The sequence below is a fragment of the Eucalyptus grandis genome, chromosome 3, assembly GCF_016545825.1.
Source record: "Eucalyptus grandis isolate ANBG69807.140 chromosome 3, ASM1654582v1, whole genome shotgun sequence".
NCBI classification, from domain to species: Eukaryota; Viridiplantae; Streptophyta; class Magnoliopsida; order Myrtales; family Myrtaceae; genus Eucalyptus; species Eucalyptus grandis.
The window spans coordinates 64,784,441-64,801,334 of record NC_052614.1 but is presented as its reverse complement, the minus strand read 5'-3'; the positions used below and the strand labels follow the sequence as shown (position 1 = coordinate 64,801,334).

Below are 16,894 nucleotides of genomic sequence, written 5' to 3'. Positions count from 1 at the left end.
CCTCCTTTGCGGCCGGTCGCCGGCCATCGCCGTGGCTTGAATGGTGGTTAGGCGAGGTCCGGCGAGCTTGCTAGAGCCTCACTGGTGGCCTCGGTGGCTAGGTGAGCCTCATCAGGCCACCGGCGAGGCTCGACCTCGCCAAGGGCCAGCAAAGCTTCGATGAGGTCACCGACCCTTGTCGGTCGGTCGCCGACCATGGTTGAGGCCGGCGACCGTCCAAAAGGAAGAAGAAGGAGAGAAAGAAAAGAAGAAAAAGAAGAGAGAAAAATAGATTCTTGAAATTGTTCCCGAGAACAAAAAATAAATTTTTTGTTCACTTTAACAAAAGTTTACCAAATATGTTTTACATTTTTTTTTTTCTTCCCTAGAACAAAAGAACATAAATTTTTGTTTCAGGAAATAGAAACACTTTTTAACAAACAGACCCCAAACTTTAAAAAATAAAAAATAAAAAACACTCATGTAGTCAATAAGATGGAAGAGAAACTAAACTTGAGCAATTAGAGCATATAATCATTGATGTAAAAGATAAATCACTCTAGCCTAAAGTGCACCTTTCTCACCATTAAAGATCTAAAAGATAAATCATGTCGTTCCATAAATGGTGTAAGCTTTTAAGGTAATTGGTACCACTTACAACTGAAAATGATAGAATAGCCATGAGCCTAGGAAAAGAAAGAAATTGGATGCGTTACTGGCTAAACCGCCAGCTTAGGTAAACTTCAACCCTCTTTGTTTCCCAGCTAATTGGCATATTAATCAAGAAAAGTCGCTAATCATGCCAAATTAGTGAGCAAGCAAGCAGGTAAAACCAGTTGGACTTGGCTTTTCTCTGGTTTGTAATGATGGAGACCTTTTACCAAATATTCACGTTCGGGGCTGAAAATTTTCACAAACAAGGGTTTTTGCATTTCTGGAAAAGGTCTTCTTTTGTATGCCATGCTCAAATTTGGGGGTCATTATTAATTTTTTTTCCCTTTTAGAGTTTCATGAAATTGTCCACATTTTTGTAGAATTATTACCTTTACTAAAAGTTGTGCCTTCTTCCATCAATCAAACAACTTCATTTGGGACCACAAAAAAAGTATTTAAAAGGTAAAAAAATAGAAATTGCAAGAACACTTGTACCTTTTCTCTTCTCAACAAAAGCATTGCACTACATTCGCGCGCAACGGTAATTCCGCTCATACACATCGTTCTGTAGCAACTTCCACTATTAAAAAGTTTATGAATTTGGATTTAATATGAAAATTGTGATACACAAGTACATCTCTTTGTTTAAGCCTATGCTAGAGGCACTTCTTTCCAGTGAATTTCGCCTATTTAGATGGTATTTGGCATGGATTACGACATGTAGGATCTGGCATAATAAATTTTGTTGTGCCGAACAAAATTGACGACATTGACTCGGTCAAATTCGACGATGGAAGTATTCCGCCATCTTATGATCGATATATATAAACTTTTTCATTCGATAGCGGCTGAGATTTCGCAGCAAAAATTTTGCTAATTAGGAAGAAATGTAGTAGGAAGGCGTCCGTATAGAAATTGTCGGTGCGCGCACTCAATTGACAAAACGAACGACAGACCTGTGAACGCAGCTTGGCAACAATTTCCAACGCTACCAAAGTCAACAATCCCAAGTCAAGTTGACTCGGTCTCTCTCTCTCTCTCTAAGCTCCATTGGATAGGCTGCTGCTCCTTTCCCACCACCACAATGCATAATCAAAATCCCTCAGATTCCCATTATCCTAATCCACGATTAAATTAACCTTAATCCCTGTCCTAATAAAACCCCCGTCTCCACAAGATTCCTGTGCTCCCCCACATTACTCTCCCCCCACTGGTTAAAGCCTGCACCTTTTTCTTCTCCTTCTCTCTCCTCTCTCTCTGCGTGGTGCGTGTCAATGCATGATGACGACCCTGTATCTTCCTTAGAATTCAAGCAAGAGCAAAACCCACGACGCCTTTCTCTCTCCAAAAGCGACCCTCCATCGTTCCCTACCGAGTGAAGCTCCGTTCGATCGGGCACCGACTCGACGCCGCGCCGGGGTGAATTGGGTAGCCGTCGTCCGCCATGGTCGACCGCCTGCCGTCTCCGTTCGGGGATCCGGCTCCGACCCTTTCCGACGCGGAGCTCCGGGAGACCGCCTACGAGCTCCTCGTCGCCGCCTGCCGGAGCTCCGGCTCCCGGCCGCTGACCTACATCTCCCAGTCGGAGCGGTCGTCAGCCGGGGCCGGGGCCGCGGGGGCGGCTGCGGCTGCGGCGGCTGCGGCGGCGCAGGGTCCGGCGGCCGCGCCGTCGCTGCAGAGGTCGCTGACGTCGACGGCCGCGAGCAAGGTGAAGAAGGCGCTGGGGCTGAAGCGGACGGAGACGGTGAGCCAGAGGAGGGGCGGGGACGCGGCGGCGGCGGCGGCGGCGGGGAGCCAGGGCCGGGCCAAGAGGCCGGTCACGGTGGGGGAGATGGTTAGGGTTCAGATGAAGGTGTCCGAGCAGGTTGACTCGAAGGTTAGGCGTGCTTTGCTGAGGGTCGCTGCCGGACAGGTGCGAATGCTATGTTTCCCTGAAGCATGTGTTCTTCGCAGGGTTTGAATTCAAAATTTTGGTGTGTAATTGAGTTGATATTGTTGAAATGCGTGAAATTTTAGTTACTAGTGAGCCATTTTTAGGGCATGATGAGGCAAAGAGAAGTTACTTGAAAGAGTTCACTGGTTTTACATGATTTCGGCAATTAGGAATGATTGGAAAAAAAAATGTTTGGAGAATAACGGTGGTTCTCTCTCTTCAGTTATAATTTGCAATCTTAGCTCTTCTTGTTAATCTTCATTGTAAGTAATTAAGTGCCAAATGGAAGTTTAGCATAATTAGCTCTTTCCCCCTTTGCTCTATGTTTCCAGCTTAATTTTTGCACTGTTTTATTGTTAGTTTATTGATGGGATAAGGGGTAGCTGCTCCATCATTCATCACATTGAACTGAGGATTATATTCTCAATTTTGTCGAGTTTTCTTGGCCACTTCTCTATTTGGGATTAAGTATATCCTTTTAATGCTCATTAATCTGTTCATAGTCTTTCCTGATGCAACTTCAATGAGAAAACTCTGTTTATCCAATTGTTTCAGCTTGGAAGAAGGATGGAATCGGTAGTTCTTCCATTAGAGCTGTTACAGCAGTACAAGTTGTCGGATTTTCGCAACCCACAGGAATACGAAGCTTGGCAAAGGAGACATCTGAAGGTTCTCGAAGCAGGATTGCTTCTGCATCCACACCTGCCTTTAAGTAAGACCGACACTACTTCACAGCGTCTCCGGAAATTAATCCGTGCTGCCTTAGAAAATCCCAGAGAAAGCGAAAGGAATGGTGAAGCAGTGCAGCTCCTTCGGAGCAATGTGATGTCTCTTGCTTGCAGATCTTTCGATGGGAGTGCCTCAGAGACTTGTCATTGGGCTGATGGCTTCCCATTCAATCTTAGGCTGTATCAACTGCTCCTAGAAGCATGTTTTGATATTAATGATGAAACATCCATGATCGAAGAGGTTGATGAGGTTTTGGAACTCATTAAGAAAACCTGGGTAATTCTTGGGATGAACCAGGCCCTACATAATCTTTGTTTCGCATGGGTCTTGTTCCTGCGGTTTGTAGCAACTGGGCAAGCAGAAAATGACCTGCTATTTGCTGCTGGTAATTTGTTGATGGAAGTTGAAAGTGATGCAAAGCAGATGAACGATGAAAACTACTCGATGGTTTTAAGTTCTACATTGAATTCAATATTGAATTGGGCTGAGAAGAGGCTTCTTGCATACCACGATACGTTCCACAGCGGTAATATTGATGTGATGCAGAGTTTCATGTTGCTATGTGTGTCATCAGTGAGAATTTTAGCTGAAGGTACCTCTCACGAGCATCGCAGGAAAAAGAATGATACTGATGTAGCTTGCGACAGGGTTGAGGCTTACATAAGATCATCTCTTCGCATGGTCTATTCTCAGGCAAGTCTAATCTTTTCTTACCCTTCATGCATCATTAACATTATTGTGATAGAAGGACATGCCAATGGCAGCTACACAAACGAATCTATCTGCAGTTCTATTATGTTGATGCTTTTTGTTGTGAGATTTCTGCTGGAATCTAGTTCTATTCAGATGAGTGGGCAAACGACTCAACCTTTTTGATAGACAATTCCGACTATCTCTTTTATATTTAATAAAAGGACTGCTCCTTTCTACATTGTATTGTGGTCTGACGAATTAACAATTTAATTCTATATTCTGTAATATCTTAGAATGAAGTGCATGGTTAGTCCTGTAGATGTTTGTAGGAACTGTTTTTATTTGACTCAGTAATTTCTTGGGAACCCGTTACAGTCTTTCTTCCTTCATGCTACTATCTAGTAAGTCCTGTAGCTATTAGTGAGAGCTTTTCCTTTGACTCAGTTGTATTTTCTTCTAAGCTCATTACTGTCTTTGCTCTTCATGCTACGTTCATCACTGGGATGAAATTCCTTTTCTGATTCTCAAGATTGTAAATTTGTGGAGGATATGGACCCATATGCATAGCAAGACGCATAAGAACAAACAGAACAAACAGTTAATCCTATGAATATCTTGAACCTACGATGGCTGTCAGTTAATTTTCTGCAGTCTTTTCAATTTAAGAATATTTAGTGGTGAGGGACACTAATAAGGCTTTAGATAGATCTTGTGCAAGCATTTGAGGATGCAGTCTAGCTTTAATATAAGAATGCTGTTGGAAGTACAAATTGTTTCCTTTATTTGATTGAAAACTTTTTCCTTTGTACGTTTAAGACAGAAAAAGGAGAAGATAAGGAAAATATGTAAAAGCCAGCATAATGCTCTCCCTTTCCTCTCTATCCTCGCTCAAGACATTAGAGAACTTGTTGTTAATGAGAAGGAGCTGTTTAGCCCAATATTGAAGAGGTGGCATCCACTTGCAGCAGGTGTTGCGGTGGCAACCCTTCATTCTTGCTATGGGAATGACTTGAACAGGTTCATTTCGGGTATCGAGGAGTTGACACCTGAGGCTATGCAAGTTCTAATTGCAGCAGATAAACTGGAGAAAGATCTTGTCCAAGTAGCAGTTGAAGATTCGGTGGACAGTGAGGATGGTGGAAAGTCTATAATACAGGAGATGCCTCCCTTCGAGGCTGAATCTGTAATAACCAATCTGGTGATGTCGTGGATAAAAACAAGAGTTGACAGATTGGGAGAGTGGGTTGACCGGAATCTGCAACAAGAGGTACGTCACTGATGGTCTGCAGAATGCAGGGAACATAATGCACTGTTGTTATTCCTGTCAATTCTTCTTTGTTAGTTTCTAAATTTGTCTCACATGTGCCATTTACAACCGATACACGAATCGGTATATATATCATTTGATGCATGCTGGCATGAAGGACTCATCCTTCCTATTGACTCATCATTCTCGTCATTATTCTTTGTAGCAAGATGCATTTCTGAATACTTTAAATGTTCAGTTAATGTATATCTATATAGGTTCATGCCTTGCCAACTTCTTTATTTGTAGGTTTGGAGTCCAAATGCTAATAAAGAACAATTTGCTCCTTCTGCCGTGGAAGTTCTCCGGATAGTTGATGAGACTTTGGAAGCATTTTTCCTGTTGCCCATACCAATGTATCAAAGCTTGCTTCCTCAACTAATTAGTGGGCTTGATGGATGTCTTCAACAATATATGTTGAAAGTAAAAACTGGCTGTGGTAAGTACTGTGGACTGTAAAATGACTTCAAAGACTTCACATCTTTTTTACGGAGTACTAGAGAAGACCTATAGAGATGGCAGTTGGACTTTTGCAATTAACTCAAGGTTAATTTATGTTGTTATCTGCAGGAACAAAGAATAAATTCATCCCTGCAATGCCTGCTCTAACTCGATGTACCACGGGATCTAAATACAATCGTGTGTCCAAGAAGAAGGAAAAGGAAATAATTGCTCAGAGGAGGAAATCCCAGGTTGGGATTACCAATGGGGATGACTTCTTTGGAGTACCTCAGCTGTGTGTTCGCGTTAACACACTACAGCACTTCAGGACACAACTGGAGGTTTTGTCAAAGAAGACACTCATGTATCTTAAAAGTTCTGACCCCGCTCACGCAGACGCAATCGCAGATGGAAAGAGAATTAGATTTGAGCTTTCTGCTGCTGCTTGTGTGGAAGGAATCCAACAACTTTGTGAGACGATAGCTTATAAGGTGATCTTTCACAACCTAAGTCATGGGCTTTGGGACGCTTTATATGTCGGGGATGTTGCTTCTTCTAGGATTGAGCCTTTCCTTCAGGATCTTGAACAGTATTTAGAGACATTATCGTCATTGGTGCATGATCGAGTGAGGACGCGTGTTATAACAGATGTCATGAGAGCTTCCTTCGAAGGGTTTCTATTAGTTTTGCTAGCCGGAGGACCTTGCCGTGCATTCTCTCTTGAAGACTCACAGATTGTAGATGAAGATTTTAAGCTCCTTGAAGAGTTATTCTGGTCTAATGGGGATGGGCTGCCAGCTGATCTGATTGATAAATTTTCAGCCACGGTTAAAAATATTCTTCCACTCTTTCACGCCAATACTGAGAGTCTGATCATGCGGTTCAAACAGATCTCACAGGAAACTTATGGCTCCTCTGCCAAATCCAAGCCACCGCTGCCTCCGACTCCAAGTCAATGGAGTCCTAACGAACCAAACACTATTTTACGAGTTTTATGTTACAGGAATGACCAGTCGGCAACAAAGTTCCTCAAGAAAACCTACAGCTTTCCCAAGAAACTATGACCCTTCAATGTGGAGCTATCATTTTGTGTGGCATGTCTTGATGTAAGGCTTGTTGCTGGACCATTCCTATTGCTTTGTGTAATATGGACAAATTGAGTTCTTGCACTTTTGCATGAGGAGGGCTTCTTTGGTGAGGGTCTTTGGGAGACCAGATGCATCTCTTGTATAGCTGTCATTGGTTTGTTTACTCAAGGTGGCTCAACAATAACAAGATTTTGAGCGCATTGGTTGTATCATCAGGTCATCCACTCATAAGGGGGCTCTAGTGAGATTGGGAATGGGGAGCTCACAAGGGATAATGTGAGGACATGGTGTCGGCATTGGCATCAGTTGACTCTGTGTTCCCCGAAAAAATTCCTCCTGGGGAGTGCTTCAGGCAACTAAATGTTAACATTTACATGGTGTGACCGTATGGTTTCCTTCTTTACTTTCATATTTTATTAGGATACGATAGATCAGATTATACAAACGTAAAGAGTCAAAGATAGGTATTGTGTACTACGGTTTGTAACAGCGGCTGTGAGAAACTGAGTCGGTATTGGTTAGCTTCCCATTTTGTGTATGATTAGCATTCACATATACTGTTCTGTATCATACATCTCTTTCCGGAAAATTGAGTGTTGAGGTTTGGGTTTGTTTATCGTTGTGTAGCAAGATGCTACCTGATCAATCGCACTTCCAGACACTTGTCCGCCTTATTCATGTGCCCTCTCATCTCGAGCTCAACAGTTGTGGCCCTGAATGTCCGATCCCAGAGTCCACAGGTTTAACGGACTTTCTCGGAGCATGTAATAGTCTCTTTGATCCCTCAACTGAGTATATGCACGTGTGTTGTTTCTTCGAGGAGAACTGCCCGTGTTGTTTCCTTGTACTGGTGAATTGTGTGATCATGTCGATGGACATGTTGGAGACAGGAGTCATGAGTCATGACGCGATCCATCCTTGTGTATGAAGCTTGTTGCCTGATTTCCTTCATCAATCATTCTGAAACCATTCATTAGAAGTCGCTGCGCCTTAGGCGTTACACCTGCTCGTGGCTGCGAAAACGGTGGTTCGGCCGATACAAGAATCGTAAAGATCTGGTACCTATAGTTGCTTGCATTGAGCTAAACTCATATTGGATGCCTCTCTTGGTTATGGAAATCATACGAAAAAGAGATAGAAGAGAAGTCCATTGATAATTAGCTAATAAAAAGAAAGTTGTTCAAGTCCATTCCTTTAATTGTTAGAATGATTTCCCTTAACTTTTCCAGAATTGGGAAAATTGAGACTATAAAATCCGCCTAATTTTCTTCTTTTCGGACACTCTCCAAAGTGACTTAGACTGTGGATTGGATTGAACCTTGGCGTGGAAACTTATTAGATGACAACCACGTTTTGGTGCCTCGGGTAACGGCCTTAATGCAACAGCACTTCTTTGAATATGTGCATTCTCGTAGAATCAATCCTACGAGTACATGCTTGCTAGTCTTTAGTAATTATCCAGCGTGCATAAAACAAGGGATTTACCTCATCTGGCGTAAACTAATTGGGTGTTCGAAAAGTCTTTATTGTTCTGTAATATAAAAGAATAATCGTGACTTCATCTCCAACTTCACATTAGACTTGATATCCTTTTCTTTTTTTAGAAGATGAATTAACGTGATCCTGTAAACTATTCGAATTTCCCATGTATTAAGATTATGTAAAATACTTCTCCAATCCTGAATCTTAAAATCCCGATTTCTGATCTTACCATTCCCAAGCGACACAAAACTCGCCGCATAAGTGGGCCTCAAGCCCAAGATCAGCTCCCGTCCTCAGAGCCCAATGAACACTTGCAAAAGCGATCCAGCCCAATACGAAGGAGGCCCATTTTAAGGCCCATCAAACCTCCCTCTTCACCGACTCGAACCAGTAGCAGCCTCAAGTTCCTCCATTTTTCAGGTATTTCTCCGTAGTCCGTCGTCCTTCTTCTTCTTCCTTAGGCTTCTGCCCTATCCCGTCCCTTCTTCTCCATATACTCCAAGCCTCCTGCCCGATCGGCCATAGCCATAATCAATCCAACCAGCTCGTGCTCAAAGGTATCGATTCACCTTCTCTCTCTCTCTCTAGGTCTCGATCGGTCGAATTCCAGGTCGAGTTTCGCCGCGCTGTTTGGGGGACTAGGCACGGCTGGTTTTGGATTACGTTTGTGCAAAGGGGTTTTTGAGAGCCTCGCGGGCTTCGAGGCGCTGCTCGAGTTGGTTTGGTCGAACCCTAGAATCGGAATCTGGATTTGAGATCGGGGTTTTGATTGCAACCCTAGGGGAAGTTGAGCGACTTCGAGCTGCGGATTGGGCTCCGTCGCGGTGTTCCTTGGCGGTTGCGAATTTTTTGGTGTTCCGCTTTGTTTTTGACTGGATGAAAGTTACCGTTTTTCTCTGCTCTGTGTTGGGATGTTGTGTGTTTTGGGGGGTATCGTGGAGAAGTCTTGCGCTGCGCGTGATTTGGTTTCGTTTAGCTGTTTTAGCTGTTTTGCAACCTTAGTCTAAATTGGGCGATTTTGAGCTGCGGATTGGGCTCCGTCGTGGTATTCCTTGGCGGTTGCGATTTTTGCTGTTCCGCCTTTGTTATTTGCTGGATTAAAGTTACTAGCTTTCACCGCTCTATGTTGGGATGTGGGATGTTGTTTTTTTTTTTTTTTTTTTTTTTTTTTTTGGGGTTTATGCAGAGAAGTCTTGCGCCAATGAAGCATACGGCGTGATTTGGTTTGGTTTTGTTTAGCTGTTTTGCAACCCTAGTCTAAATTGGGCGATTTTGAGCTGCAGATTGGGCTCCAGTGTGTTCCTTGGCAGTTGCGATTTTTGCTGTTCCATTTTTACTTATTTTTTGGGTTAACTGGATTAAAGTTGTTTTCTCTGCTCTATGTTGGGATGTTGTGTTTTTTTGCGGGGTTATTGTGGAGAAGTCTTGTGCTGATGAAGCATACTGTGTGATTTGGTTTCATGTAGCTGTTTATTTTGCTCGTTCTATACTGTAAGGTTATGTGGAGATCGAAGAAGGGTTGAGGCTTATGTGATTCATGGCCTAGGGATTTTGGTGTTGCAGTTGTTTGACTCTGATGCTTGTACTCTACTTTTGGAGTCGGATGCTAATGGAGTTTAATTATGTGTACTCATTTTTTGGATCTTTCAAAGCGCCCGATGTGTGTGCGCCACTAGATGGTGCCCAATTGATTTTTTTCCAGGTTAATCTTCATTTGAATGGATTTCATGTTTTCTGCTAATTGCTGAGGATTTTTCTTTGTATTTGGGTGTTTCAGGTTTTGGGGACTCCTGGCTTTCCGTTGTGTGACAAGGAAGCATGGCATCTTTGAATGAGCTGTTGCCTCCAGCGAAGACAACAGCAGCCACTTTTTATGACCACTCAAATGATCCCTGGTTCAAGCAGCGTTTCAGCTCTTCTGATCCTGAACGAACCACTGTGGTCAAGCACAACCCTGTGCCGCCATACTTGAAACGCCAGGGTTTTGTGCCTCGAAAAGTTGAGGATTTTGGAGATGGAGGTGCATTTCCTGAGATTCATATTGCCCAGTACCCTCTGGATATGGGCAGGGATAAATCTGGGAAGCCTGGATCTAAAATTCTGCCAGTGACTGTTGATGCTCATGGAAATGTTGCTTACGATGCTATTGTTAAGCAGAATGAAAATGCAAGGAAGGTTGTTCACAGCCAGCATAAAGATCTCATTCCAAAGATTCTGAGAGATGAGGATGAGAAAGAAGAGGATGAAGATATGGAGAGGGAGATCGAAGAAATAACTCAGGAAACAAAGAATGCGCTAGAGAAGATTGTTAATGTGAGATTGAGTGCAGCACAGCCGAAAAATGTGCCCAAGCAATCATCAGATTCAAAGTTCATTAAGTATAAGCCATCTCAGCAGTCTGCTGCATTTAATTCTGGTGCAAAGGAGAGGATTATAAGGATGGTTGAGATGCCTGTGGACCCCCTCGAGCCACCCAAGTTTAAACATAAGAGGGTCCCAAAGGCCTCTGGATCCCCGCCTGTGCCGATTATGCATTCTCCGCCTCGCCCTGTTACCGTAAAAGATCAACAGGATTGGAAGATCCCACCTTGTATCTCAAATTGGAAAAACCCTAAGGGTTACACTATCCCACTAGACAAGCGTCTTGCTGCTGATGGACGAGGCCTCCAGGAAGTACAGATCAATGACAATTTTGCCAAGCTTTCTGAGGCTCTTTATGTTTCTGAACAGAAGGCCAGGGAGGCAGTTGCCATGAGATCTAAGGTGCAGAAAGAAATGCAGATGAAGGAAAATGAGAGGAGAGAACAGGAGCTCCGTGCTTTGGCTGAAAAGGCTCGTTCAGAGAGAACCGGTGCAGCAGCCCCAGCTGCCGTTTCTATGCCTCCCGAGAAAAATGGCATGGATGGCGTGGAAATGAGAGGGCATTATGAGCGTGAAGGAGAAAGAGATCGAGATTATCCCAAGGAAACGAGAGAAGAAAAGGAAGAAAGGCTGCAACGCGAGAAAATTCGTGAGGAGCGGCGTCGAGAGAGGGAGAGGGAGAGAAGATTGGAGGCTAAGGATGCTGCTATGGGAAAGAAAAGCAAAATCACTAGAGACAGAGATAGGGATATTAGTGAGAAGGTTGCATTGGGAATGGCTTCAGCTGGAGCAGGTAGAGGAGGAGAGATCATGTACGACCAGAGGCTCTTTAACCAAGAGAAAGGCATGGATTCTGGGTTTGCAACTGATGACCAGTACAACGTATATGATAAAGGACTGTTCACCGCTCAGCCCACACTTTCAACTCTCTATAGGCCTAAGAAGGACCTTGATTCTGAAGTGTATGGAGGTGCGGATGAGCAGCTGGATAAGATTATGAAGACGGAGCGCTTCAAGCCAGATAAGGCATTCTCCGGCACAGCTGAGAGAGGCGGTACAAGGGACAGGCCAGTTGAGTTTGAGAGGGAAGCTGCTGAAGAGGCTGATCCATTTGGTCTGGACCAGTTCTTGACAGAGGTGAAGGGGGGCAAGAAACCAACCGATAAGATCGGCTCTGGAGGGACAATGAGGGCTAGTGCAGGCTCGTCGATGCGCGATGGTTATGGGGGAGGTTCCAGCCGAACACGCATCGGCTTTGAGAAGGGACGATAAACTATGTTCTGCTAATCTTTGCTTGTGCAAGCATCAGAATTTACATCTTTGTGTTTGTATGGTAAAGTTATTTCCTTGGCGAGTGCTGTGGATTTGAATTTACTTAAATGGAGGAAGCAGGAAGAAGTATTTCAGAAACTCTGGATTTTCTTAGCCATAATTTGAGTTGCATTATGATGATCAGCACTCTCTTCTAGCTGCTGTGAATTCACCATGGTTTGATTTTGTGATCGAATTACTCAGAGCTTGTGTTTCGCTGACCGTTTTATGCTGCATGGATTATCTGTTTGAAACAGAAAGATGTAGCGAAAAGCAAGTGCCTAAAACTGTTGAACATCTGACCTGTTATTTCAGAGGCTATAAAATTTTCAATTGTATGGAGGTTTATGGCGATAATATATCAAAGCAATTAGCCTCTCCAGTAATTGTAGACCGGATTGTGAGGACAGTCCCCGTAAAGGTTGGGGCGTGCTACTAAGTTCAAGGGAAGAGCCAATTTTTCCAATGGGATGCTCATCTTTCATATATGTTGCCGCTCCTGGTCAAAACTCAAAAGCAATCTGTGGCCACCTGATAGCTCGAATTCACGGTTCTATGCTTACTGATTCATAAGAGTTAAGAGTTGAAAACATTGGTTGGAAACAGGATTTTCTTTTTCCCTGAGGGTCAGAGGTTTGGAAACAAAAATCGGGAGCCTAGAATTGTTGGTTTTGACAGTTAATTCTAAGTGCTAGGCCTTTTTGCTTGAACATCTACCCTTCGTGATCTTGACGTGAGAGCAGCTCTGCCAGGTTACTAGAGATAAAATTGTCAAAGTTACTTAAGTGATTATTATCTGATAAGGTAAATTAAGACGATCAAATCATGTGCGTGATTGTATACAGATGATTAGGGAAAACCCTGAGAAAAAATGCCCTATTAACCCTGTCATATATCATATCATTAGGAAATAAGAAAGCACAAATCCTTGGAACAAGGTGAAGATGAGTCAGCTGTCGTCCAAACTATAAAGACAAACTCATATCATCATTTGAACACTGTCCTTAAACGCAGAAGAAATCGTTTTAAATACACATCCAACCAACAAAAGCATCCCATATCCATCCTTTTGCCTTAAAATGTTGGCACATACTCAACGGCAAAGGCTTCGGCTTGGCAATAGGAAAACCCAGCAGCAAGGGACTAGGATCCAGAAAAACTTTTGGGAAAGATTAAGAAAGTTGACAAAACTGAAGCTTTCAACCTGTGAAGAAAAGCAGGAATCTCGCTGTGCTCAGGGTTTCCGGTCCAAAAAACATTCCTCAGAAGAAAACTGAATCAGTCTGCAAAAGGTTCCTGTAAAATTGCAGTAAACGGTGATGCCTATGAAAACCGAGAATACTTTCTCCAACTATGGGCCCAGGAAACATTGCTCGCACATAAGCTGCAAATCTTCTCTGGCTCTTAGCCACATCACATCTCCCTGTGTGAAGCAGCTGCATCTATGAGAAACTGAGGACCGCTAAGCAAATATTTTCGAATCAATTTGCTGAATGTTTGGGAAGATTTGCTTCAATGTGGTGAAGTAATTTGGAGATTTTGCCTGAAAAAAAGAAAGCAGGTTTAAAGATCTGGAAGCTCAGAGATTAAAATATGGTCAACTACTGTATGACCAAAACTAAAAAATTATTCAATAATCCATCTTTCTTTTGTCTCTGTCAAAAGCAACCGACTTAAAGATTTGCAGTGGTTCCAAAGAATATATGCAAATGGTAATATATTTTTAAGATATTCATATGAGATGCCTGACATTTATAAAGCCATGAAGGCGAACAGGTTTAGATCAATCATTGAACAAGAAATCAACTCATCAAGACCAGGAGTGATGGGCTATATGTCCCTATCAACAATGCTATTTTCTTAAAACAAATTCTCAACTTCCCTTTAAAATTTTCCTTGATAAGACATCTAGAGCTAAATCAAAACTGAGTCCTGTCCCATCCTATTTCATTTTTTTATGGGATCAAACCATTCCATTTAAAAAACCACAGCAAGGAAACTCATAATGACCATGGAAACTGCAGCAATACCAGTAATATAGGAAGAACGTGCCATGTAAGCATTTTTAGTGGGAAAATAACAATATTGCTTTTGCTACGCTATAATTCAGGGATAAATTCTCTAAGCAGTCTAAACGTATGGTGCTCACTATGACTGTTTCAATTGAAGTACATGACATATCATACACAAAATCAAAAGACTACATGACATATTGCGTAATCATAAAATATCAACCCAAGGGAGGATGCGACCGACATAAGAAAAATACTCTGAAATACATCCTTTTATGGAAATGATAGCACAGCAAGATAAAGACATCTTGACCAAAACAAATCAATCAGTCAAGTTGCAGATAACATACACATGGATTGTTCTCGAGGTAGAGAGTGGTGAGTTTCTCTGTTGAACCTGCCACAGCCTCAGCAATAGTTTCAAGTGATTCTATCTGATTGTCATTAAGCCATAAATCTTCTAACCTGCAAATGATATCAGAAGAAAATACAGACATGCAACCAACACACCACTCAGAAGAAAAGTCTAAGCTGCAATCAACAGTCAAATCAGGAAAAAAAAAAAAATACATCTTCCACCACGTGAAACTGTGATCATGCGGAAAATCTTAAGAAACATTGATACCTTGTTAGGTTCTGAATGTCATCAATAGACTTCAGTTTATTTGATGACAGGTCTAATACACGAAGATTGACTAAGGTTGACAAGCCTTCCATTTTTGCAATGCCGTTGTGGCTCAAGTACAATTCCTCAAGAGCAATGCATCCCTACAAATTTTGTCCTTATTGTTACTCAAATGTCATTGATAATGTAAGAATTACTGCATTATAATTGCAGAAATGCTCAGCTTGAGGACAAAACAACAGGCCACAGTGTACCTCAAATCCTGCCATAGAGGTCAAACGATTGCTTTGCAAGCTAATCTTCTCGATGCATTTCAGCCCACATAAATTGACTGTTTTGATACGATTCCTTCCCAGCCACAACTCTTGTAACTTAACTAAATTTTGCAAGTTCTCCATCACCTGAAACAGAAGGTTCACATCTCATCACCCAAAAACTACTAAAGAGAGTTCAAATAGACCATTGTGTCTTAGGTACCGATGGGTATGCCTTCTTCAGCAAATACAACCATGACTTGTATCCATGCTAGGGAAAGAAGACATTCGTTGCTAATACTAGGTACACAATTTGACGTAACAGAATTGAGGTTTGCAATTGAGATCAGTTAAATATTTATTCCCAACAATTGGTTATCTAAAGGTAAGAACAATCACCCTCAATCTGTTGGAACCAAGTTCAAGAATCTGAAGGTCAGTGAAGTGATCGATCTCCTCAATTTTCGGTACTTCATTCTTTGATACATAGAGCTCCTTGAGAGTGCTGGAGACCTTAGACAACCCACTTAATGAAGGAATCTCATTGAAAGAGACATCGAAAACCAAAAGCCTCTTGAATATATGGGCACCAGGTAGCTTTGTTAGTTTGTTATCCCTAAGCACCAGTTCCTGCAGAATCAAAACTTCCTGTTACTCCAAAGAACCAAAAAGGAGAAAAACCTACATGTAATACAAAAATTCCGGCTTTTTCCTTAATCAGTCCAAGCAAGAAAACGAATGTGGATTTTACAGCAACATAGCAAATGCCACAAACTCTGTATAATAAGAAATATACACTAGAAAAGGGATCTTTTTTTTTTTGGGTAGTGGATGAGGTTCAATCACCAGTGTTGCCCTGAAAGAAAAGGCAGCCAGCATTCTATAACAACAGCTACAACCGCATAATTGCAAACAAGATACAGACCTTGGCAAGTTTCTTTTTGAGGGTCGGCTAGAGGGACTCCCTATCCCCAACAAGAATCACTTTCCCCCTCCACTTTCTACCCTTTCCGAGCCATCCTGTCAACAGTTTTGCTATAAGTTCTTCTCCGAGTTTCGCTTCATGCACTTAGCCCCAACTTAAGCACTACAAACTCATCGCAAAATGCAGCACCATTATGGAATCAGTCGCACCAAAGCCCCAAAACGGGATCAACCTCGATGGATGCTCTACCTATTCATTTTCCTTCCAATCTTTTATCAAGGTGGTCAACCAGCGCGCCCGTTACAAAATCCTTTGCCTACCCTCCGCTAATGCTTCAACACACATTTTCTCAGTAAAGTTGCCGCCCCAAAAGCGAAACAAGCACTTCCTTCTTCGCAAAAAAAAAAAGAAAAAAGAAAAATTCCAATCCTCACCGAGCAACAACATCACATACGCAAGCAATCGATCGCATAAGAAGAGAATCGAGTACCTCGAGGCCGGACAACGCCTCCCAGCCCGAAATCGCCGCGGCGGTAGCGTCGTCGATCAGATTCTGGCGGAGCGAGAGCTTCTTCAGGTTCGAGAGCTGCCCGATTCGCGGGTCGAGGCTCGCGAGGCGGTTCGCCGTCAAGTCCAGCTCGGTCAGGGTCGGGGGGAGCTCGACGGAGGTGAGGTCGTGGAGCTGGCAGCTCGTGAGGTCGAGGACCGCCGCCGCGAGCCCCTCGTCCTCCACCGTCGCGGTCGCCGGATCGTCGCCGGCCGGCGCCGATTCGGTGCGGCTTTCCTCCATGCCTTCGCGATGATCGATCGAACGATCGAGAGAGAGAGAGAGAGAGAGAGTACGAGGAGAGGAAGAGGAATCTTCTGCAGTTCGTCTCGGTTTTCTGCTTCTGTTTGTTCGCTTAATCATTGCGTGGAAGAAGGCATTGGGCCGATGGGCCCATTTTTCTCCTTGGGCTTTCTAAAGCCCAATTGGCCCTTACCATCAAGTTCCATGTAATTGTTAATAAAAGTTAAAAAAACAAAATTTTGGGGTCCGTTTGTTTCAAGGAATATATTGATCGTGTTCCTTATAAAAAAAATTGAGTAAAAATAATTTCA

The 16,894-nt window shown here is 42.9% G+C and overlaps 3 protein-coding genes across 3 annotated transcripts; 2 read left to right on the top strand and 1 right to left on the bottom strand.

Annotated features, from left to right (window-relative positions):
- The first annotated feature begins 1,836 nt into the window (after positions 1-1,836).
- On the top strand, positions 1,837-7,497 carry LOC104438240 (protein unc-13 homolog). Its single transcript, XM_010051336.3, has 5 exons — positions 1,837-2,545; positions 3,122-3,988; positions 4,809-5,255; positions 5,544-5,733; positions 5,865-7,497. Exons 1-5 carry the CDS (start codon positions 2,078-2,080, stop codon positions 6,797-6,799), a joined length of 2,907 nt encoding a protein of 968 aa, XP_010049638.2. The 5' UTR covers positions 1,837-2,077; the 3' UTR covers positions 6,800-7,497.
- A 1,206-nt stretch (positions 7,498-8,703) lies between these two features.
- Positions 8,704-12,192, top strand: LOC104438239 (SNW/SKI-interacting protein). The gene is made up of 2 exons (XM_010051335.3): positions 8,704-8,862; positions 10,083-12,192. The coding sequence occupies exon 2, from the start codon at positions 10,124-10,126 to the stop codon at positions 11,936-11,938; it is 1,815 nt and encodes a 604-aa protein (XP_010049637.2). The 5' UTR covers positions 8,704-8,862; positions 10,083-10,123; the 3' UTR covers positions 11,939-12,192.
- Positions 12,193-12,849: 657 nt separating this feature from the next.
- Positions 12,850-16,665, bottom strand: LOC104438238 (protein phosphatase 1 regulatory inhibitor subunit PPP1R7 homolog). Its single transcript, XM_010051334.3, has 6 exons — positions 16,284-16,665; positions 15,268-15,498; positions 14,869-15,015; positions 14,615-14,757; positions 14,340-14,454; positions 12,850-13,520 (listed from the first exon to the last, which is right to left on the bottom strand). Exons 1-6 carry the CDS (start codon positions 16,581-16,583, stop codon positions 13,440-13,442), a joined length of 1,017 nt encoding a protein of 338 aa, XP_010049636.1. The 5' UTR covers positions 16,584-16,665; the 3' UTR covers positions 12,850-13,439.
- Positions 16,666-16,894: the final 229 nt, after the last annotated feature.

Excerpts from the sequence above, each read along its gene's own strand:
- LOC104438240 (XM_010051336.3), top strand. The coding sequence starts at position 2,078 with ATGGTCGACCGCCTGCCGTCTCCGTTCGGGGATCCGGCTCCGACCCTT. Across the intron at positions 2,546-3,121 it reads TGAGGGTCGCTGCCGGACAG|CTTGGAAGAAGGATGGAATC; the intron begins GTGCGAATGCTA and ends CAATTGTTTCAG. Across the intron at positions 5,256-5,543 it reads ACCGGAATCTGCAACAAGAG|GTTTGGAGTCCAAATGCTAA; the intron begins GTACGTCACTGA and ends CTTTATTTGTAG.
- LOC104438239 (XM_010051335.3), top strand. The coding sequence starts at position 10,124 with ATGGCATCTTTGAATGAGCTGTTGCCTCCAGCGAAGACAACAGCAGCC.
- LOC104438238 (XM_010051334.3), bottom strand. The coding sequence starts at position 16,583 with ATGGAGGAAAGCCGCACCGAATCGGCGCCGGCCGGCGACGATCCGGCG. Across the intron at positions 15,016-15,267 it reads TTGGTTCCAACAGATTGAGG|GTGATGGAGAACTTGCAAAA; the intron begins GTGATTGTTCTT and ends CTTCTGTTTCAG. Across the intron at positions 14,758-14,868 it reads CCTCTATGGCAGGATTTGAG|GGATGCATTGCTCTTGAGGA; the intron begins GTACACTGTGGC and ends CAAAATTTGTAG.